This window comes from Callospermophilus lateralis, chromosome 14 (assembly GCF_048772815.1).
Source record: "Callospermophilus lateralis isolate mCalLat2 chromosome 14, mCalLat2.hap1, whole genome shotgun sequence".
NCBI lineage: Eukaryota > Metazoa > Chordata > Mammalia > Rodentia > Sciuridae > Callospermophilus > Callospermophilus lateralis.
The window spans coordinates 33,356,866-33,380,476 of record NC_135318.1 but is presented as its reverse complement, the minus strand read 5'-3'; the positions used below and the strand labels follow the sequence as shown (position 1 = coordinate 33,380,476).

The window sequence follows — 23,611 nt, the reverse complement described above, 5'->3', positions numbered from 1 at the left end:
GGAATGAAACCACCATTTAATCCAGCTATCCCTCTCCTAAGTCTACAACCAAAGGACTTAAAAACAGCATACTACAGGGACACTATGTTTATAGTAACACAATTCACAATAGCTAAACTGTGAAACCAACCTAGATGCCCTTCAGTAGATGAATGGATAAAGAAAATATGGCATATATACACAATGGAGTATTACTCAGCATTAAAAGACAATAATATCATGGCATTTGCAGGTAAATGTATGAAGTTGGAGAATATAATGCTAAGTGAAGTTAGCCAATATCAAAAAACAAAGGCCGAATGTTTTCTCTGATAAAAGGATGCTGATTCATAATGGGGATGGAGGGGGGACCATGGGAAGAATGGATAAACTCCAGATAGGGCAAAGTGGAGGGAGGGGAAGAGAGAGGGAGTGGGGGCAGGAATGAGATGGACAACATTACTTTAAGTACATGTATGAAGAGTACATGTATGAAGACACGAATGGTGTGACTCTACATTGTACAACCAGAGATATGAAAAATATGTATATATGGCTATATATAATATGAATTGAAATGCATTCTGCTGTCATATATAAGGAATTAGAATAAAGTTTTTTAAAAAAGAAATTATACATCCATGGAAAGAAAAGAACGATAATGTCACAAAACAGAATGAATTCACTCTATTTATGTAAAAATGCCAGTCATATACTGTTGAGAAAGAAGTGGTTACAAAATAACATGTGCAGTGTGCCACTGCATGAGAAGTGTTCCTGAACCTTGCAAGCCCAGGTGTGAACAAAAGAAATGCCCTGAACAGTTACAATATGCATGTAGAATGAAGGAGAAGAGGCAGTGCATTCATTGTCTACATTACACAGTCTGATTTTTTTTTTTTTTTGGCCAGGAGAACCTAAGGTTCTCTATCATTGAGTCACATCCCCAGTCCATTTCAGTTTTTATATTGAGAGAAGATTCTCACTAAATTGCTTAGAGCATCGCTAAGTTGCTGAGGCTAGCTTTGAACTTTGAAGCCTTGTGAGTCACTGCGATTACAGGCATGTGCCACCACTCCCAGCTTTAATTTTTATTTTAAGGCAGAATCTAGGTAAATTGCCCAAGCTGGCCTCAAACTTAAAATCCTCCTGCCTCAGTCTCCCAAGTAGCTGGGATTGCAGGCATGTGCCACTATGCCTGTGGCATTTCGTTTTTTAACAGTAAAAATATTTTACTTTATTTTAGAAAATAGATCTTAGTATACAGTTGTGACAGGAGAAAGAAAACTAAGACTTGTTAGGAATGATCTGTTTTGAAAAATGTAAAGCTTTGAATTCTTCTGGTACATAAAGTACCCAGATTAGCTTAAAAAAAAAAAAAAACCCACCAAAATGTATCTGTTTGCTAGACTCCATGACCACCTGGGCTAGATGACTTCAAAGGGATTCAACAATCTCAAGGAATAAGCATACCACATTAAAACACAAGTTCAAAACCACTAACGATCTTAAAGCTATACTTACAGACAGATATAGCTGTAAAACTCAAAAAAATCTCTGAAGTCACAAATGAATAACTGATGAGAGAAATCATTTCCCACTGCTATTTGTTATGCTTCTAGGGCTGGAAGGGCTCATAACTCTACTTTTAAATTTGCTTCTTGCACATGAGGATGAGAATACTTGAATTTCAAAATACAGGTTTTCATAGAACTTGAAACCCAAAAGAAAACGTACCTTCTAAGAGCATTTCTGGAATGTCTGCTTGGTATCTAGGACCCACTCTGATTTCACCTTTGTCAGCTAATAGTGTTTTCACTGAGGGGTCATAGACCAAGGAGTAGAAAAAGGTATCCTGAAAAAAATGACAGAAAATACCTAGGTAAACTTAATTCCTTTTACTGTTTGTAGAGCAATAAAATCAATGTCGCAATAATAAAAGCATAAAACTTCAGAGAATATATAAAATTTCCTTCATGTGAACAAATTCATAAAATTCAGTCTTTAAGGAGAGTACGGTGTCATTATCATCATGTATAATAGTGCAGAATTTTAAAAAGCAAAAGAAATAGCTTTAACTAAAGTAGATTATAAGGTTTTATTATTTGTTTTAGTTTTTTTTAATACCTTTATTTTATCTATTTATTTTTATGTGGTGCTGAGGATCGAACCCAGTGCCTCACACATGCCAGACAAGTGTGCTACCACTGAGCCACAAGCCCAGCCCTATTTGTTATAGTTTGAAAGAGAAAAACATTAACTGTTCTAAAACAGAGTTTAGGAAAGCTAGCAAAGTTAAACCAAAACTCAAAGGTCAGACACCTAAAATCAAGTATCTTCTAACCTCTAATGTCTGCACCAAGTAGCAGGCTGTCTTCATGGACACAGGCACTGTAATTGTTTAAGTGTCCATACTACATTTTATTCAAAATATTAAAAGACACACACATCTCACATTGACTACACTGTGTAAGAGTTGAATTTACATGTAGTTTATGAATATTACAGTAGAAATTTAATTGAATACTTACTAATTATAATTCTGCAGTTCTCTTTTAAATTCTGAAATACAGGAATGTGTACAGACAGGCATACAAACATAACTAAACTACACCACCCACCAATAGAACACATAAACACTCCAATGGTCCTTTAAGAAGCTCAAATGCCCTAGAGTTACGCGGCTTAAAGGAGAAAATGACCTGGCCACCAGTATTGTACTAAATTCTGTAGAGCCACTGGAGTCTAAACCAGCAAAGTCCTATCCTCTGCTTCCCATTAGGATCAAGAGATCATGTATTGTATAATTCTCTGCATTCTATGCTAGAATGGCTTATCCCTACCATCAGCATGTTACCAAGATCAGCCAAGCAAGCTGCAAATAAAAGATAACTACCAGACTGTGAAGTGACTCCTTTTAGGGCTCTTACATACTATAGTAAGGACAAAGGGGAAAAAATAAAGTTATTCCATTCTCTGAGAAATTCCACATGATATTTTAACCATGGATCACTGTCAGGAGAAAAGATTAAACAAGTGCTAAAAAGTGACACTAATATGTGATATTTGTGCATATTTTAAATGTTATCTAAGAAGTAAAATCTATAAGAAAATATAAAAAACCATCCTCCTTAACAGAGTAAGAGGGGATGATCACTATGTACTCAGGGTTCTTTGTTTTGTGTTCTAGACAAAAAGAATGAAGCATATTACTCAGTATCTGAAAACACTGCCAATGGCTCCTCATGAGATTTAAAACCAGAGATACCTAAGGTCCCTTTTAATCTGTACAACTCATTAACATGGTGATCCAATAAAAAAAAAATTTTTAGGGGACTCAGGTTGTGGCTTAGCGGTAGAGAGCTTGCCTAGCATGTGTGAGGCCCTGGGTTCGAGCCTCAGCACCACATGAAAATAAATAAATAAAAGGTATTGTGTCCAACTAAAAATAAATATTTTTTTAAAAAAAGGATTTTAGGCGCAAGGGTTGAGCCCAAAGGTAGAGTACTTGCCTAGCATGTGTTCAGTCCTCGACAACACACACACACACACACACACATACACACACACACAGAGAAATGAGTATACTTAGAGTCAAACAGTTGTTTAAAATCCTTAGATCTGTATGTACTGATATAGGAAAATATTTGAAATATGTTTAGACTATATTATAAAAAAAAAAGTTTTAAGAACATTTAGATCAGCCAATTTCATGAACAGTTAAAAGTAAAGAATAATGATTACAAAGCTGTTCTTTGAGTTAACAACTTCGAATATGTCAATCTCAATATTTTATGCACTACTTATTTATTTATTTATTTAGTGGCACTGGGGAATTGAACCCAGAGCACTCTACCACTGAGCTACATCCCCAACCCCTCTTTTTTTTTTTTTTTTTTTGGAGACAGGGTATCCTATGTTGTTCAGGCTGGCCTTGAATTTGTAATCCTCCTGCCTTAGCCTCCTGAGTAACTAGGATTACAGACATATGACGCTGTCCAGGCTCAGTATTTTATTTTTTTAATTGTAAATGCACACAATATCTTTATTTTTGTTTATTTTTTTATGTGGTGCTAAGGATTGAACTCAGTACCTCATGCTTGCGAGGCAAGTGCTCTACCACTGAGCTACAATCCCAGCCCCTCAGTATTTTTAAATGACTAAAAAACCAAAACAAATCTTTCAAGGATGATCTTGTAATAGACAAGAGAGCAAATCTAAATCACACACACAAAAAACTGTTTTTCAAATCAAAAAGTATATGATACAAGCAGTATTATTTTCCTAACTTTTTCATCCTGCAAAGAGAGAGAGAGATTAATTTTTCTTAGCCCAAAGATTGAAATGGAGCAAGTGGTCAAAAATCAAATCAGGTATCAGGTAAGATGATAAAGATCTTTTCTAAGTTTCATCAACTAAAGTTCTTAAGCAAATACAATAAATAAGAAGGGGGGGAAAATCAATTTAAAAATTCCTCTTATCCAAATATACCAATAAAATACACTGAAATATACTGAATGTCTTGCCATTTTATTTCTTCTTCTCTGAACTAATGTTAATTTCTGAGCATTATTTTTTTGAATATTTATTGTTTAGTTATAGTTGGACACATATCTTTATTTTATTTATTTATTTTTATGTGGTGCTGAGGACCAAACCCCGAGACTCACACGTGTTAGGCGAGTGCTCTACCACTGAGCCACAATCCCTGAGCATTATTATTATCCATCATTTTGTACAGACTAATAACAAAAATCTACCATCTTTTTAAAATTTCACAAGCATAAGTTATAAACACTGTTATATTTTATCCACTTTGAAAAGTTTTTTTGTGTGTTTTCTTGTATGTGTGTGTTTTTTTTTCTTTTCTAGTCTTTTAAAATAGATTTTCTAGGGAACAATAGCTCTCCTTGTTTATATTAAAGTTTTTATGTTATATTTTCTTCTTTTGAGATAGGAACAATGCTTTTGAGTACAGAAGAAATACTTTTTAAAAGGAAATATGTCTCTAATTCTTTTTTAAAAATACAGTTATGTAATAAAGAATAGGGGGGATGAGGTTGTAGCTCAGTGGTAGAATGCTTACTTAACATGTGAGGCATTGGGTTCGATTCTTAGCACTACATATTAAAAAATAAAGATCCATTGACAATAAAAAATATATTTAAAAAAAGAATGGGGAATGGCAAAACAGTGGTGCTTCTTTAGGAGACTGAGGCAGGAAGATTATAAATTTGAAGCCAATTTGGGCAATGTAGTTAGACTTTGTCTCAAATAAAAAGGGTTGGGGTATAGCTAAGTGGTACAGTACCCTGGGTTCAATCAAAGGAAGGAAGGAAGGAAGGAAGGAAAGAAGGAAGAAGGAAGGAAGGAAGGAAGGAAGGAAGGAAGGAAGGAAGGAAGGAAGGAAGGAAGGAAACAGAGAATGGGGTGGGGAGTATTAAAAAAAAACAGAGATTAAACACTAAAACATCAATAATAGTAAAATATATCTAATCTTATGTATACAATAGAACATTCTGTTATAAGAGCTTCCTCCTTCCAATGAAGTACATGTTCTATCTAATTCAACCTGTTAAATGTTTCTTGTTGAGGTTCAGAGAAAGAAATATTATTAATTGACAAACTTTATTAGGATTCCAGAAAAGGAAACAAACCAACAATGGCAAAATCTCATCTGGAAAGAATCTAAAAGAAAAGCCATTTATTTAAAAAACAAAAGTAACAGAGTATACTAAAGTATTCATTTGTTAAAGCCAACATATAGAAAATAAGTATACCAAACAAGTACACTAAAGTATCTATTTATTTAAGCCAACAGTATTTATCTAACTTGTGAAAGCCTTTCACTGGTGACTAAAAAAAACAAAGCAGAGTTTTTGCTCTTACCTCAATTAACCAGGAAAATGAAATTACACAAACACATTCTAGTCATTACACCTTTACTGTAACACTATAATGGTGTAATCATGATTTGGTACAAAAGGAAATAAAAAACAAAGATATGGGCTTCACGTGAAATAAAGAGAGAAAAACACACAGAACAGGAATAACTATGAATTACCTCTTTCTCAAGATATGACAATACTGATTCTGTCTCGTTCAGAAGAGCAACACTGCATTTTCCCCTGTTGGAAGATAAAAACATGAATAAGTGTCAGTCTGTCATCAGTTACCTTCACAGTGATGGCACATGCAAAGCCAGGAAGACTAAAAGGCAGGAGAGTAAGATTAAAACTAGATGGCAGTTTTGAAGTTCTCCTTGAAAAACTGAATTTAAAAAAAAAAAAGAAAAAAACTAGATGGCAGTTAGGAGTATATTTAAATGCATATATTTAGACCACTTATACCTGCTTTTCAATGCTAGTGCTGGGTAACCTACAAAAAAAGGGCTGACTTTGTAGGTATTTAGAGAGATCAGGCCATGACAGAAATTGTATAAGTGATAAATACTAACAACATGGAACATTTTATTTCCTAATTAATAATGGTGGGAAGTAGATACAAAGACCTCAGACTGAGTTTCTTAATCTATAAACAGATATTACAAAGTAAGTTTATACAAGAGATCTTCATACAAAAACAGCACTATACAAACCAGTGACTAAAATAATATTCAGATTTCTTAAGTAGTCACTCCATATAAGAGCCAAAAAATAATACACCTTCATATAAGGATATAACTAATTTACCTTTATTGAAACTTCTCTACAGACTAGTTAAAATTTAAACACAAGAAACTTCCAATAGAATAAGAGACAATATAAAGATCCATAAATTCACAAACCCTGAGGTCTGGAAGCATTTATTTTTCTTTCTTTTTGGGGTGTGGGTGTGTGTATGTGTACGCACGCTGAGAATTGAACGCAGGCCTTATGCCTGATACACCCCAGCTCTGGCACTTACCTTTGATCAGAGGCCTGGACCTGACTTCAGATATGAAAATCTATTTTAAAAAGGCTTGCCAACACTTCAAGAAAAACTAAGATTATCTAGGTAGAAGAATTATTACAACCACTTATAAAAATTATTCTCACCAGCTATAAAATTTTACTCTATCTCCAGATATGCTGGGAAATTCTGACGAACTATTCATGTTAGAAGCAATGATTAGGGTTTACAAAGTATCTTTGGGTGGGGGCTAGCAAAAAATATCTTTAAATGTCATAACATCAGACTGTCGATATAGTTCAGGGTAGAGAGCTTGCCTCACAAGCAATGACCTGAGTTTGATCCCAAATACCACAAAATTTAAACACACACACACGCACACACGCACACACACACAAAAAAAAAAAAAAAACACTAAAAAAATGTCATGTCATTTGATTTTTTCTAAAAAAAAAAAAAAAAAGAAGAAGAAGAAGTTACAACAGCTTCAAAAGCCAACATGCAAAAACAAATACACCGGGGCTGGAAATATAGCTCAGCTGGTAGAGTACTTGCCTTACATGCTCAAGGCCCTGGCTTCAATCCCCAGCCACACACACACACAAACACACACAAAATACACCACATATACATTAAGCAGGAAAGAAGAACAGATGCTTTTGGATTACAAAAGTACAATTCAAAGTAAAACAACTAGTGGGCTGGGATTATGGTTCAGTGGTAAAGCGCTCACCTACCATGTGTAAGGCCCTAGGTTTGATCCTCAGCACCACATAAAAATAAATAAATAAAATAAAGATATTGTGTCCAACTACAACTAAACAATAAATATTAAAAAAAGTAAAACTACTGAAAGCAAACCAAAATACCAAAATTAAACTAACATATTGATTAAAAGGTACATTTTCTAAGAATTCTCCAACTCTATACTCATTTTTTTTACTTATCATAAAAACAACTTTCTCAGATAATCATCCTAAGTTAATATAACTTAGAAATATTACTCTGAGGATATATGATATTACACGTTATACTAGTAAATCTCTTTTTTGGTTCCTGGAAGAGTTATAAAGATTTCTATGTACCTAATAGATTTTATTCACACATTATTAGTGAATGCATAAAAATTAGCATTATTCCTTCAACACATATAACACTCCAAGTCAACACACACCTGACATTCCCTTACAAGGGACAGAACCACATACAGAGACATTACTCTGGTGCATCAGCACATCAACAGAGAACTTCCATGCGCTTACACATGCAGCATGCTGAGGCAATAAGTGGAATTTCTGAAAAGAGTCTGAAATACTTTTTTTTTGCTATACTGACAAAGCAATATTTTTAACATTAATTTCGTTAAGTAACGTTTAATACTGAATCATGTTTGGATATGGTGGTGTACTCCTTAATCTCAGCGACTTGGAAGGCTGCGGAGGATTGCCAAGTCCAGGGCCAGCCTCAGCAACATAGCAAGCAAACCCCTCAGCAATTTAGTGGGATCCTGTCTCAAAAATAAAAAAAAATAAAAAGGACTAGGGATGTCGTTCAATGGGTTCTAGCTCCAGTTATCAAAAAAAATTTTTTTAACTTTTTCTTTGTGCCATACCAGACTTACTGAATCCCATTCTCTTGGAGATGGGTCCAGGAACCTACACAATTAATAAGTATGACCACGGTGATCCCTACGTGGCCAAACTTAAAAACCAACTTCTGGCTGAGAGTGAAATTTACATGCCTGGCATATGCAAGGCCCTGGATTCAATCCCCAGTACCACAAAAACAATAAAAAAAAAACTCCTGTAGATGTAGAAACAGACTTTAAATTCTCCATGTTCAACAAAAGCCATTATTTCTTCATTTTTTAAAAAAGCCATTTTTACATTTTTAAATTTGCCAGAAACTCTGGATTCTGAACATTTTTCATATAAAGAAAAATCTCAAAATACTACATACCGTGATTGGACATTTAAAGAATAGACATTTTAATCCAGCATTTAGTCCCCTGAATACAATGAACAACCAAACAAAAAAATGACAAAGTTCAAAGATCAAAAATGCTTTCAGAAAATTAGACATCACAACAGAAACACTTTAAAATGGACTAACGAGGAAAAGTCAAACATCAGAGGAAAATGATTTCCAAACCAGAACTCTGTATCTAAACAAATCCTGAGCCGAGGGTGAAATACATACACATTCAGATATGCAAGCGTAAAAAGGTTTTTTGTTTTTTTTTTAATTTTTTTAATATTTATTTATCTTAGTTCTCGGCGGACACAACATCTTTGTTTGTATGTGGTGCTGAGGATCGAACCCGGGCCGCACGCATGCCAGGGGAGCGCGCTACCGCTTGAGCCACATCCCCAGCCCCCGTAAAAAGTTTTATATGTTGGAAAATCAAAAGGAAAAGGCAAAACAATGATAACTCCAAAGAAAAGAAAAGGTTATACAAGAAAGAATATGTAAGAATATTTACATGTTCATAACATAAAAATTAGTTAAGTTAAAAAAAAGTCATGGAAATTCTGGAAACACAGGGAAAGGAAATAGGAAAAAGAAGTGAAATTTCTAAGACTGAAAAATTAATAGTAGCAATTAGATTGATAAATACAGAAGAATGGGAAATGATTACAGAGTGGGAACCATCTTGTATATTATTAGACAATTATATATCTATATTTTTTTAGATAATAAAATTAAATTTAAAATGAAAGGGGGAACTTAACTAGATAAAGTGCATAGAACTGTATGAATACTACACTGAGGGACCAAGGACAGCCGACAGTGATGACTCTACATCAGGCCTTCTTGGATCCTAGCACTATAGCCAGGGTTGTGCATCCCTGGCCTTTCCCTACTAGATGACAGTCAAACCTTCACACCCCGTTTTCATACTTGTTAATGAATAGAAATGAAAATGAGGCAACTGGCTATTGAAACAGGTAAAGTGGAGGAATGAAAAGCCAAAAAAGAGAATTCTCAATTAATAGGTCTGTGGTTTTCTGAAGAAAAAGGAATAACAAGCAGTATTTTAGGAAGCCCATTCTATCCGTAACACTGACTTGATAACAAATATGAAAGAAACTGTCAAAGAGGAAACAAGAGGATAAAGACCTTCTCTTGTTGCTACCCTTCCCTTTCAATAAGACTATCCTGGGGCTGGAGCTGTAGCTAAGTGGCAGAGCACTTGCCTAGCTCATGTGAGGCACTGGGTTCCAACCTTAGCACCACATAAAAAAAAAAAAAAAAAAAAATCAACAAATAAAATAAAGGCATTCTGTCCATCTATAACTACAAAAAAAATTAAAAAGAAGAAGAACCATCTTATAAGAAGAAGTGGAATGTTCCAGAGATACAACAGAAGTAGGAAGATAGATTCTCATCTCCAGAACAGAGTAACAAAGACACTGTTCTTTGTTTTGTTTGTTTTTTGTTTTTGTGGTGCTGGGGATTGAACCCCAGGTCCTTGTGCATGAGAAACAAGCACTCTACTGAGCTATATCCCCAGCCCAAGATATTGTTCTGAGAGTGAAAAAATCTTAGTCCCACAACACATGGAACACCAATACTGATGACAACATATTGGATACGCTTTGCATGCAACCCAGTCCTCCTCTGCACTGTGATATGAATAAGAAACACTTCAATCCACAAGCCACTAAGATGTCAAACTAAAGATTATGTAGAAAAACACAATCTTCAAAAAAAGCATGCTAAGAGCTGAGGACAAAGCTCAGCCAGTAGAGATCTTGCCTAGCATGCACAAGGCCCTAGGTTGGATCTTTGGTACTGCTGCTTAAAAAAAAAATGTGGGTGTGCGCTTAACTAGTAAACTAGTAGACTTAAATTTTCTTTTCTTTTCTTTTTTGAACCGTGACATGAGTTTTCTTTACTTACTATATTTTCCCTTCAGTCTTCCTTCTACTAACAATCCTAAGATCCTAATAGGCATACTAAATAACTTCCTCATGTTGAATTCATTTCTTGAGTAGATTTATGTATATTCAGCAATGGGTACCAGATTGGCTAATTCAAATTTTGTTTACAGATTACAAAAAACAAATTACAAAATTTAACTTTTTAATTTTTTGTTGTTGTTACTGGGAATTTAACTCCACCACTGATCTATATCCCCACCCTTTTTATTTTAAGATAGGGTCTTGCTAAGTTGCTGAGGCTATCCTTGAACTTGCAATCTTCCTGCCTCAGCCTCCTGAGTTTCTGGGATTACAGGCATGTGCCACCATGGCTGGCAAAATCTAACTTCTTAAAATAAAAATATCAGCATAATAAAATGTGAAAAAAGAAAACTACCTTCATTAGCGCCTTTTAAAAAAAAAGATTCCAGGAACTGGGGTTGTGGCTCAATGTAGAGTGTATGCCTAGCATGTGTGAGGCACTGGGTTCAATTCTCAGTAACGCATATAAATAAATGAATACAATAAAGGTCCATCAACAACTAAAAATATTTTTTAAAAGATTTCAAATAAGCTTCTAAAACATTAATGGATAAACCGAAGAGAGATGCTAATCCACAGGGGAGTACTATGTTATTACCTATATGAAAATATATATACCAAATACAAAACACTGTATTAGGACACTGTCAGCAATTTTACTTTGACAGGTATACTCACAATCAAAAATGTCAAATCACCCATACAAAAATTTATTCTTTGCAATATCATTTTTAGCAGCAAAAGACTAAACTGAACCAAATATCCATTAGTTGGGATTAAATTAATGAGTAATATACAACAGTCATAAGTAAGAATAAGGTAAGACTGAGGACAGAGCTCAGTGGTAGAACACCTGTTTAGCATGTTCGAGGTATGAAATGCTGTTTTGATCCCCAGCACTGAGCCAAAAAAAAAAAAAGAATGAGGCAAGATCTTCATGATCCAAGATCCAATAAGGAGCTATCCCCAAACTTTACTTAAAACCCACAACATAGCGGGGTGCAGTGGTGCACACCTATAATCCCAGCAGCTCAGGAGGCTGAAGCAGGAGAATTGCCAAGTTCAAAGTCAGCCTCAGCAAAAGTGAGGCTCTAAGCAACTCAGTGAGACCCTGTCTCTAAATAAAATAAAAACAGGGCTAGGGATGTGGCTCAGTGAGTTCAATCCCTAGTACACCCCCACCAAAAAAAAAAAAACGCAACATAGCAGCAGCATCATAATTTACTTATAGACACAGGCTTCATTGCTCATATATACATAGAATGCTTTTTTAAAAAAAGTTTCAATTTCTAAAAGGACGGGATTCTGAACAGTTTTCCGTGATCCTGAAAATGAAAGGACTGCTCTATCATTCACTGCTTTTGGTTGGGGAGGGTTGCCTGTGCCCAAACCCAGAGCCTTGTGCGTATCAGACAAGAGCTCTCCCACTGAGCAGTGTCCCCAACTACCATCCATTGCTTTTGGTTCAAGGGTACACTAAGCATTCATCCAAACTAGGTAGAAACTACCCTAACCATGGCAACATATAAATTCTGGCAGCTGGGACAGTGGCAACATGCCTGTAATCCCAGCAACACAAGAGGCTAAGGCAAGAGGATGGCAAATTTGAGACCAGCCTCAGTAATTTAGTGAGGCCCTCAGCAACATAGAATGACATGTCTCAAACCACCAAAAAAAAAAAAAAAAAAAAGGAGTTGAGGTAGGACTTGGAAAGTAGCTCAGTTGTAGAGAACCTCTGGGGCTCAATCCCCAGTACCAATCAATAAATAAACTTCTGACAATCTACTCCCATCTACTACAAATAGCTTTGCAGAGTATTTGGAACATTCTTTGTTTACACAGAAAAAAATCTGTTTACAGATAAACATTTTGACCATCTATTAGTTTATGATATGCATGACCACCTACGGAAAAAGTTTAACTTCAAAAATTAATTGCTCTAGCCAGACACAGTGGCATATACCTATAATCCCAGAGGCTCAGTGGCATATACCTGTAATCCCAGAGGCAGGATTGTGAGTTCAAAGCCAGCCTCAGCAACTTAGTAAGGCACAGCCCCAGTCCCTTAATATATTTTTGGAAAAAAATTTTTAATGAACAGTGAGAGGTAGTATTTCATGTTTTTGCAAATCTCTTCAATCAATTTCTCTCTCTCTCTTTTTTTTTTTTTTTTTTTGGTACCAGAGATTGAATCCAGGGGTGCTTCACCACTGAGCCACATCCCAAGCCCTTTTTATATTTTATTTAGAGACAGAGTCTCACTGAGTTGCTGAGGCTGGCTTTGAACTTGTGATCCTCCTGCCTCAGTTTCCTGAGCTGCTAGAATTATAAGCGTGCTACACCACACCCAGTTTCCAACTTCTATCTTAATGGACAACCAGAGTTCCCCTCACTTTTATTGAGGCATATAAGGCAAAAATTGTATATTAATGGTGTATAATATAGTCTTTTGATATACACATGCCATCCCTGCACGTGACTGAGTTACCTCCCTGGCTGGGTGAGAGGCGCTCAGACACTTTTCTTTGTGTTAGAGCTTTCCCACCCTTCTTGGGTCCTAGAGCTTGTCCATGTGAAGGCGTGCCTGACCACAGCCCTCGAAGATCCAATCGTCTCATCTAACCTTGGAACACTGCCCCCCTTAACATTCATTGGATGAGATTGTCCCCAGAATTTTTGTTCCCCAATAAAAGTCCTTTCCCAGGCGTGTTCTTCCCCCCCACCCCCAGCACGCGCGCGCGCACGCGTGCGCGCGCGCACACACACACACACACACACACTCTCTCTCTCTCTCTCTCACACACACACACACACACACACACACACACACACCTCTTTAGTAAACCTCGTTACTTCTTGGGTAGCTTGAGGCTGGGGGTTCGAGGAGCTGTCCTGGGGCTGGCTTTAAAGGTAACTAGAGTCTGTGTCTTTAATTTAAACTCCCTTAGGATTTCCCACATAGCTGAACCTTGATATGGTCCGCGCTGGGCGCGGACTAAATACATATACATTGTGAAATGACTAACAATTATAGATTTATGTAAAAAGCTCTTCACTTTCAAAAAGTCTACTAAACAACCCTGGTTTATCTTTCAGAAGTTGTTTCAAGGGCTGGGGATGTGGCTCAAGCAGTAGCGCGCTCGCCTGGCATGCGTGCGGTCCGGGTTCGATCCACATACAAACAAAGATGTTGTCTGCTGAAAACTAAAAAATAAATATTAAAAATTCTCTCTCTCTCTCTTAAAAAAAAAAAAAAAAAGTTGTTTCAAAAATGGTGTTTTATGAAGAAGGCAGTTACTTCAGCTCATAATTCAAACAAGCCTATGACTTTACTTCAAGACAACCATCACAGCTCCAGAAGCAGTAGAAGTGAATTTATGGTAATTTCCTATTTCATTATGCAAAACATAAGTGATCTTGCAAAAAAAGGTGGAAGTGATAGTCAAACAACACTGTCAATGCACTGAATGCTGCTGCACGATGGACATCATACGGTGATTAAGGGTTAACCTGATATTATGTAAATTTTGCCTAAATTTTTTAAAAGATTCAAAATTTATTAAAATAATAAATTGTATTACCTTGCTAAGACCATTCTTAAATGGAACTTGCTTTAAGGGGGGGGGGGGACCTCAACATGTGGAATTACAGAATACATGACCACTAGCAGAGATTGATGCATAGGCCTGACCTGTGCCATGGTACCAGCAGTTTTACCCACCATTATTTTGTACTATAAGTGCAAAATCCACACAAGGGAAGAGCTGAGGAACATTTTCCTGTTGTTTTGAAAAGTGTCTTGATTTCTCAAACTTCTTTACAGGTCTCTGGGGACAGCAAGGGCTAAACAAACCATACTCTGAAAACTTGTCTTCATTGTTCTTAGTCCTTTCCATTTCCATAAAACTTTAATTTGATGTAAAAATTCTAAAAAGTCTCAATTTTTACACATTCACACACACTCAAAACCCTGCTAAGGTTTTATTTGGAATTACATTAAATCTTCATATCAATCTGGGGAAAACACATACTGTCATGATATGGCCTGCATTTATTGAAGTTATTCTTTAATTCTTTCAGCAACACTGCGGAGCTTCTATGTAGAAGTTTTATACATTTTCTTTAAACTCATCCCCAGGCATTTGATGTTTTTTGATGATGCTGTAATTTAATTTTAATTTAGTTTCCGAATAGACCCCTTTTCACATGTGTATAAACAGATACAGAAAATGGAACAGTAAGAATTCTAGAAGAAAACGCGAGTATATTTACAATCTTCAATCTCTCTACTCCAAGACAGTGCCACTTGGATTAGTTTTTGACTAAGTGCTCTTTCTGAGTAACAAACTATTCTTATTCAAGTTTCACTTGGTCCTTCAACTATATCAAACTTATCAGAGGCAGGTTTGTTAACTTCTAAGGAATGGAATTTTCCCAGATTTCATTTAACTTTTCTCTCTTCCTATTGTCACTTCATTCATTCTGCAAGATCTATCTCCCCTACTAACCAGGGCTGAGGATACAGTTCACTGGTAGAGTTTGCCTGGTGTGCATGAGGCCCTGGTTTAATCCCTAGCATTACAAAATATAAGTTAAAAAGAAAGAGATTAACCAATCTTGGAACAAGCAAAGACAAAAACAGCACACTGAAGTCAAGCACTACTTAAAAAGAGGTGGGTACACACTGTGGTGTGGCCCTTAGTCACTTCAATTAAATTGCAGCAACACCATGGCCAATACCCAGCAGTAAGCATACTTAGGATTCAAAAAGAATAAATGCATTAATGACAAAAATTTTAGTAGTACTTCGTTTTATTTTTATTTTTTGGTACTTGGGATCAAACCCAGGGGCCTATTACAACTAAACTATATCCCTAGCCCTTCTATTTTTCATTTTGAGACAGGGTCTTGCTAAGTTGCTGAAGATCTCACTAAATTGGTGAGGCTGGCCTCAAACTTCTGATCCCCTCCTGCCTTAGCCTCCAGAGTAGCTGGGATTACAGGCATTCACCATTGCACCCAGTTACTTCTTGATAGGGAACATATGGATACGTATGGGAATATTTTTTTCTGTATTTTCCACATTTCAACAATTATATTGCTTTTATAAGAAAAATATTAAGTTTGTTATTAAAATTTTAATATTCTATAATGCTAAGGGAGTAGTAAAATGGACATATTCATAACATACTATAGTGGGAATATAAAGTGACAAAATAATTCTTCAAAGAAATTTAGCATTTTGTACCAAAAATGTTTGAAATATACCATTGAGTTAGTTAGAAAAGTGTCTGCTATCAAACCATACTGTTAGTTAATGTCACTACTAATACTAAAGAAGAAAGCATTAAGCAGTCTTTTTAGCTGAGTGAAGTGGCACAGACCTTGCCACTACAACGCTAGCCACTCAGGAGGCTAAGGCAGGAAAATTGCAAATTTGAGGCCAGCCTGGGCAACTTAACCCTGTCTCAAAACAAAACAAACAAACAAACAAAAGGGCTGGGGATATAGCTCAGTGATAGATCAATCCTGGGTTGAATTCCCACTTGGGGGTTGTGGGGAAGACTTACCAGTAAATTTCTTTTCAGTAAATTCTCTCTTCCTCAGAATCAGCCATGTTGTCAGGCAAAGAAGGGGACAGAAATGAATGTAAAATGACATTTTTCCAAGTGCACAGATTTTAAAATAATACCTTTCTAATTATACATCTGTGCTTTTGTTTCAGGAAAATTGGAACTCTAAAAAGTGTACAGATGAAAGTTGCTTGTACTTTCTGATATTAATACAATCCTACAGTGAACATCCTCGGATACTCCTACAGTGTGGATCTTGAACACCCCACCCACCAAAGGCTCCTGTGTTGAATGCTTAATCCCCAGCTTGGCGCCACTGGAAAGTGGTGGAACTGTTAAGGGGAGGCCCAGAGGGAGGTTTTAGATGGTTAGAGGCATGCCCACAAAGGGGACTATGGTACCCTGTCTCACACTCTCTTCATGTCCCAGCCATGAGGTGAACAGGCTTTGCCCTACCCCAAGCTCCCTGCCAAGACATGCTGCTTCAATATAAGCCCCAAAGCAGCAGGGCCAACTGATCAGACAGTGACAATCTTAAACCCCAAGCCAAAATAAACCTTGTATCTTACAAAGCTCATCTCAGGTATTTATCTCAGTAATGGAAAGCTAACAAAGAAAACTAGTATCAAGAAATGGGGGGGGGGGGGCAGGGCTGGGGTTGTGGCTCAGTGGTAGAGCGCTCACCTAATATGCACAAGGCACTGGGTTCGATCCTTAGCACCACATAAATGTAAAATAAAGATATTGTGTCCATCTAAAACTTAAGAATAAATATTTTTTAAAAAAAGAAAGAAATAGGGCTACTCCTGTGAGCGTTCTTGACAGTGTGTTTTATGGTTAAGATATTAGGTGTCCCCCAAAGCTCAATATGTAAGACAATTCAAGAAGGTTTAGAGGTGAAATGACTAGATTATGAGAACCTTAACCCAATCAGTCAATTGGTCCCCTGATGGGATTAACAGAGTGGTGGCTGAAGGGAAGTAGTTTATGGCTAGAGGGATGTCGTTGGGGGTGTGCCTTTGGGGTTTACATTTTGTACCTGGTGAGCTGAGCTTAGTGTCTCTCTACTCTCTGATCGTCATGTACTGAGCTGCTTTTTTCTGCCACATTCTTCTGCCTTGATGTCCTGCCTCATCTTGTGCCAGAGCAATGGAGTCAGCTGGCTATGGACTGAGGCCCCTGAAACTGTGAGAGATAAATAAACTTTTCCTCCCCCAAAATTGTTCTTGTCAGTTCTTTTGAGCACAGCAGTGAAAACATGACTAAAACAGTGCGGTTCAGAAGCCTTTGGAATTGGTCCACAGGAGGACTTTGGAATAGAGAAACCCTAGAATACCGAACCCGAAGCTTATTGGATGAGTCTGGTGGGGGCTCAGGAGACCAGAGGTTGATAGGAATCTAGACAGTGAAGGCCAGACTGTGAAGTTTCAGAAAATCTCTACCAAGGAACTGGACTAGAAGCGACTGGTATTATACTATGGCAAATAATATGGCTATGATTTGCCCATGCCATGATATGTTGTGGGAGCCTGAGTTTAAAAGTGATGGACCAGTTTAGCTGAGAAAATTTTAAAGCAGCAAAGTTTGTTATTGGCTGCTTTTAGCCAAATTTACTGTGAGATCAGGAGCAAAAAGTTATGGTACTGAAAGATTTGGAAAATCCTATTTGGCCAGAAAAGAAGTGTGTCTAAAGGCACAGCTAAGAAAAGTGTAATTGTCTAAGAGTTCAGAAATGTTAAAAAGAAGCCAAGGGGGATAGGAGTGTACCTCAATGGTATACTAGTTTGGTCAGCATGCATGAGGTCCTGGGTACAGTATACATTCCCCCTCCCTCAGAAATGTTAAAAAGAAGCCAAGGGTTTTGCATCAGGATAAAAAATAAACCTCAAAGGCAACTTAGAAAGTAGCAAGACCTCACTGATCACAGGATCAGGGTAGTAGAAATGTAAATTAGTTTAAAAAAAATGTGCAGAGCAGAGAAAGCCCCCAGACTCTCAGCTTACCCAAGACTGCCTTAGGCCAGAAAGGCACTCAGAAGCCACTGCAGCAGTGATTCAAATGGACCAAGTATAGCCCAAACCTGTGGCACACCCTGGTGTCTTCCACATGATGCTGGTTTTGCAGGCATGCAAAATATAAGATTTAATGGGGCCATATAAGTGACCACTGAGATTTCAAAGGAAACCTTGAGAGACCAGGCAGTGTGTGGCAGTATCAGAGTGCCTGCAAGGAACCCCTGACAGAGTTATGTGAGAGTAAAGTCAAAACTGCAAAGGAGCCTGCACACGCCTATAATCCCAGTGAGGCAGAAGATCACAAGTTCAAAGCCTGTCTCAGCAATTTAGCGAGGGTCTAAGCAACATAGTGAAAATTTAAGAACCCTATTAAGTTCTAACTCTGGTACCCAAACAAACCAAAAACAATTGCAGTGAAGACTAGAAGAGGAAAGAAATACCAGGAAGGTGAAACATCTACCAGGGGAAGCTGTAGGCAGCATGTAAGCCAGCCCAAGGAAGTAAGTGGCCATGTGGGCTGGGACCAGCAAAGATTACAGTAAGGCTGCCCAAACCCTTGGGAGTCCACATTCCACCAAAGCGAAAGCTTGATGTTTACCCTATAGATTTCAGTCTTGCTTTGGTCTGGCCCATCCTTGCTGTTTTCCTTTCCCTCTCTTTTGAAATAGGTATATTTACCTTGAGTCATTTCATATTGGATGTATATAATTTCTTACTGACTTCAACAGGAGCTCACAATGGGTTTGCCTTGAAACTCAGAGAAAACTACCGCAAAAGTCAAGACTTTGAACTCTCAGTTACACACACACACACACACAAATTTCTACAAACTTGTATGAGAACTTCTGAACAATAAAGTCCTAAAAGGAGAACTGAAGAATCAAGGACATGTACTTTACAATTTGACTGATTTTTCTGATTATATTAACACTCAAAATACAGAAGAACAGGTATGTCCCTACTCTGATCAATAATATTTTCTCTCCTAAATAACTCATGTTGGCTGAAAACATTTCCATTTCTCCTTTTCTTTTCTCATAGATATTATAAAACTTACCTCAACTGATTTTTAAATATCTTTTTTAGTTGTAGGTAGACACAATACCTGTATTTATTTATTTTATGTGGTGCTAAAGATTGAATCCAGGGGCTGGGGATGTGGCTCAAGCGGTAGCGTGCTCGCCTGGCAAGCGTGCGGCCCGGGTTCAATCCTCAGCACCACATACAAACAAGTGTGTCCGCCGAAAACTAAAAAATAAATATTAAAAGCAAATTTTTTAAAATATTTAAAAAAAAAAAAAAAAAAAAAGATTGACTCCAGTGCCTCATCCGTGCCAGGCAAGCGCTCTACCACTGAGTCATGATCCAGCCCCAAAAATTTATTTTTGTTTGATGACAAATAGTATGTATACAAACCAGATTTCCTAACAGCAACTTCTATTCTATATAGCTAAACTTTCCTTCTAATTCTAATGAGAATTAAATGAAATTTAATTACAAATTTAAATTACAATCAAAAATTTCATTTAAGAAGAAACTGTTCTTGTAAAAATTTTAACTTCCTTAAAGAACAAAAATTAAATCAAGTGAAAACTCTGTAATTTTCAAATTCTGAATGACTATTGTGTATACTGTTCCATAGAAGATAGGAAAAAGATGAACTAAGTTAGTGACTCTCAAGAATTTTACAATCTAAGATGAAGTCTGAATGGAACAATTTATGTAAATTTCACATTCTCACCAGATGCTTTGGAGATTTTCAAAACTAAATTAAGACAGGGTTTGCTGGTGCACACCTGTAATTCTAGCTACTCAGGAGGCGGAAGTAGGAGGATCACAAATTTGAGGTGAGTCTTGGCAACTTTAAAAATTCCTGTCTCAAAATAAAACAAAAGAAGCTGAGGATGTAGCCCAGTGTTTGCCTAGAATGTGTGAGGTCCCATGTTCAATTTCCAATACATATTAAAAAAAAAAAAAAAGCCTAAATTAAGGGAGCTTCTCATTTTAAAGGCAAGAACACTATGTACAAGCAACATGGCAACCTTTAAATTAAGAAAAAATTCACTACAAGTTGTGGCTATAGCTGTTTTTCTACACAGCAGTAGTGATAGTGAAGATGATGCTGGTTAGGTCTGTATTCTAGGATCCTAATAAAACAATTGTTTAAAAGGAAAGGAATGTAAGGATTTCTCTGCACAACCCTGTTATTAAGAGACTATGTACCGGGGCTGGGGATGTGGCTCAAGCGGTAGCGCGCTTGCATGGCATGTCTGTGGCCCGGGTTCGATCCTCAGCACCACATACAAACAAAGATGTTATGTCCGCTGAAAACTAAAAAATAAATATTAAAAATTCTGTCTCTCTCTCTCTCTCTCTCTCTCTCCCTCTCCTCTCTTTAAAAAAAAAAAAAAAGAGAGACTATGTTCCTATGTCTTTTTTATAATATTTATTTTTTAATTATAGGTGGACATTATATCTTCATTTTATTTTTATGTGGTGCTGAGGATTGAACCCCAGTGCCTCATGCATGCTAAGAGAGCGCTCTACCTCTGAGCCACAACCCCAGCACATAACCTATGTCTTTAAGATCTACCCTACCACTGACACCAAATGCTGGTTCTGGAAGAGCATCTCAGACCTTTTTTCAAAAACAATACTCAGGCTGGATACTCTGGCCTAGCATGTGCCAAGGCCCTGGATTCTATCCTTAGCACTTACCAAAAAAAATACTGCCAAGCTGGGCGCAGTGGCTAGTAATCCCAGTGACTCAGGAGGCTGAGGCAGAAGAACTGTAAATTCAAGGACAGCCTCAGCAACTTAGCAAGACCCTAAGCCAACTTACCAAGACCCTGAAAATTAAGGGCTAGGAATGTAGCCCAGAGGTTCAATCCCCAGTGCCAAAAACAACAACAACAAAAAACTAATTAAAAAAATAAAATTTTAACAGTATTTTGAAGGTTAAATAATGAGATAGACAGGGTCCCCACAGTGATGTCCTGAACAAAGGCCAGGTCCACCAACCTGGATATAATGGGTTTCTCCACCACTCACTCCTTGAAACAAGATAAACTTGAAGAACAAATAATCAGGTCCAAAACCCGTTATTGCAGAACAAACTGAGATAAATAACCAGCAGGTACCTAAGGAAATGTTTTTAAAACACACTAAAGACTAACTTCAAAGGTTGTGGGCCAGATCTCCAATGTTGGCAAGTAGGAAAGAATTGGCTCATTTTAAATATGACTAACTGTTGTACCAGAGGCTGAGAAGAGGCATTGATCATTGCAGGTACCTATGCTGTAATTAGCAACTATTAAAAAGTTTTGTGCATTCAAGATACATAAAAAATAACATTAGTCTGGGAGTAGTGACACACTCCTATAATCCCTGCAACTTTTGAGGGTGAGGTAAGAGAAGTTTGAAGCGAATCTCAGCAATTTAGCAAGACCCAATCTCAAAGTAAAAAAATAAATAAATAATACTTGGTATGTAGCTTAGTGGTAAAGTACCCTAGGGTTAAATCCCCAGTGCCAATAATAATAATTATTATGTTTTGTTTTTAATTTGTTCTTTTAAATATAATTGCTATTTTTAAAAACATAAACATTGGACCATACAAAGAGTACATCCAAAAACTCAGGAAGTAACCACCTAATCAAGAAGATATTTACCAAGCTGGGATTGTAGCTCAGTGGCAAAATGTCTGCCTCACATGTGTGAGGCACTGGGTTCAATCCTTAGCACCACATAAAAATAAACAAATAAAATAAAGGTATTCTGTCCATCTACTGCCCAAACAATTTTTTTAAAATAAGATATCCATATATGGAAAAATGAAATTAGATCTGTCTCACCTTGCACAAAAGTCAAAATGATCAAAGACTTAGAAATTAGACCAGAAAATCTTGCAACTGCTACAAGAAAACACAGTGACAACACTCCATAAAATACGTGCATGCACCAACCTTCAACAAGACCCCTAAAACCCAAGAAATAAAACCAAGAATCAATAAGTGGGATGCCATCAAATTAAAAAGCTGCTGTGCAGCAAAGAAAATGATTAAAAGCATGAAGAGAGAGCTTACAGAATAGGAGAAAATCTTTGTCAGGTGCTCTGACAGGGGATGAATATCCAGAATATATATAGAACTCAAAAAACTCAACACCAAAAAAACAAATAACCTAATCAATAAATGAGAAAAAAACTGATCAGCCATTTCTCAAAAGAAGAAACAAATGGCCAATACATATATGAAAAATGTTCAACCTCTCTAGCAATCAGGGAAATGCATATCAAAACAACAGTAAGATTCCATCTCACTCCAATCAGAATGGTAATTATCAGGAACACAAATAATAATGAATGCTGGAGAGGATGTGGGGGAAAAGGTCCATTCATACACTGTTGATGGGACTGCAAATTAATACAATCACATTGGAAAGCAGTATGGAGATTCCTCAAAAGACCAGGAGTGGAGCCACCATAAGATCTGGCTTTCCCACTCCTTGGTATTTTTCAAAAAAACTAAAACCAGCATACTATAGCAATACAATCATTTCAATGTTTACAGCAGCACAATTCACAAAAGCCAAATTATAGAATCAGTCCAGATGCCCATCAATAAATAAATGGATCCAAAAAATGTGGTATATATACACAATGGGGTTTTACTCAGCCATAAAAGACAATGAAATTATGGCATGTGCTGATAAATGAATGGAAGTGGAGTACATCATGCTAAATAAAACAAGCCAGATATCACGAAAACACAGGGAAGATTACTGAAGTAGAAGGAGATCAAGAGGGAGGGAAGAGGGACAAGAAAGGGAAGAAAATATGGAATGAACTTAACAAAAGCACATTATATGGATATATGAATATACCACAGGAAATTTCTCCTTTATGTATCTGTAGAAAGCGCCAATCAAAAATAAATAAATAGGGCTGGAGTTGTGGTTCAGAGGTTACAGTGCTCACCTAGAATGCATGAGGCACTGGGATCGATTCTCAGTACCACATAAAATAAAATAAAGCCATAAATAAATAAACAAAGGGCTGGAGTTGTGGCTCAGTGATAGAGTACTTGCCTAGCATGTGAGAGGCACTGGATTCAATTCTCAGCACCACATATAAATAAATGTATAAAATAAAGGTCCATCAACATCTAAAAAAAAAAAAAATTTAAAT

At 36.8% G+C, this 23,611-nt stretch overlaps 1 protein-coding gene across 4 annotated transcripts in view; it reads right to left on the bottom strand.

Annotated features, from left to right (window-relative positions):
- The window catches only part of Mta3 (metastasis associated 1 family member 3), a 136,555-nt gene that overhangs the window by 75,269 nt on the left and 37,675 nt on the right, over positions 1-23,611 (bottom strand). For all 4 annotated transcript variants that reach the window (XR_013088591.1, XR_013088592.1, XM_076832912.1 and 1 more), the window contains exons 5-6: positions 6,044-6,107; positions 1,717-1,834 (exon numbers count right to left, since the gene is read on the bottom strand). Coding sequence is in view for 2 of the 4 variants with exons in the window: in XM_076832912.1 (XP_076689027.1) it covers positions 1,717-1,834; positions 6,044-6,107 (182 nt within the window). In the remaining 2 variants the exon portion in view is untranslated. The remainder of the gene's footprint in view (positions 1-1,716; positions 1,835-6,043; positions 6,108-23,611) is intronic.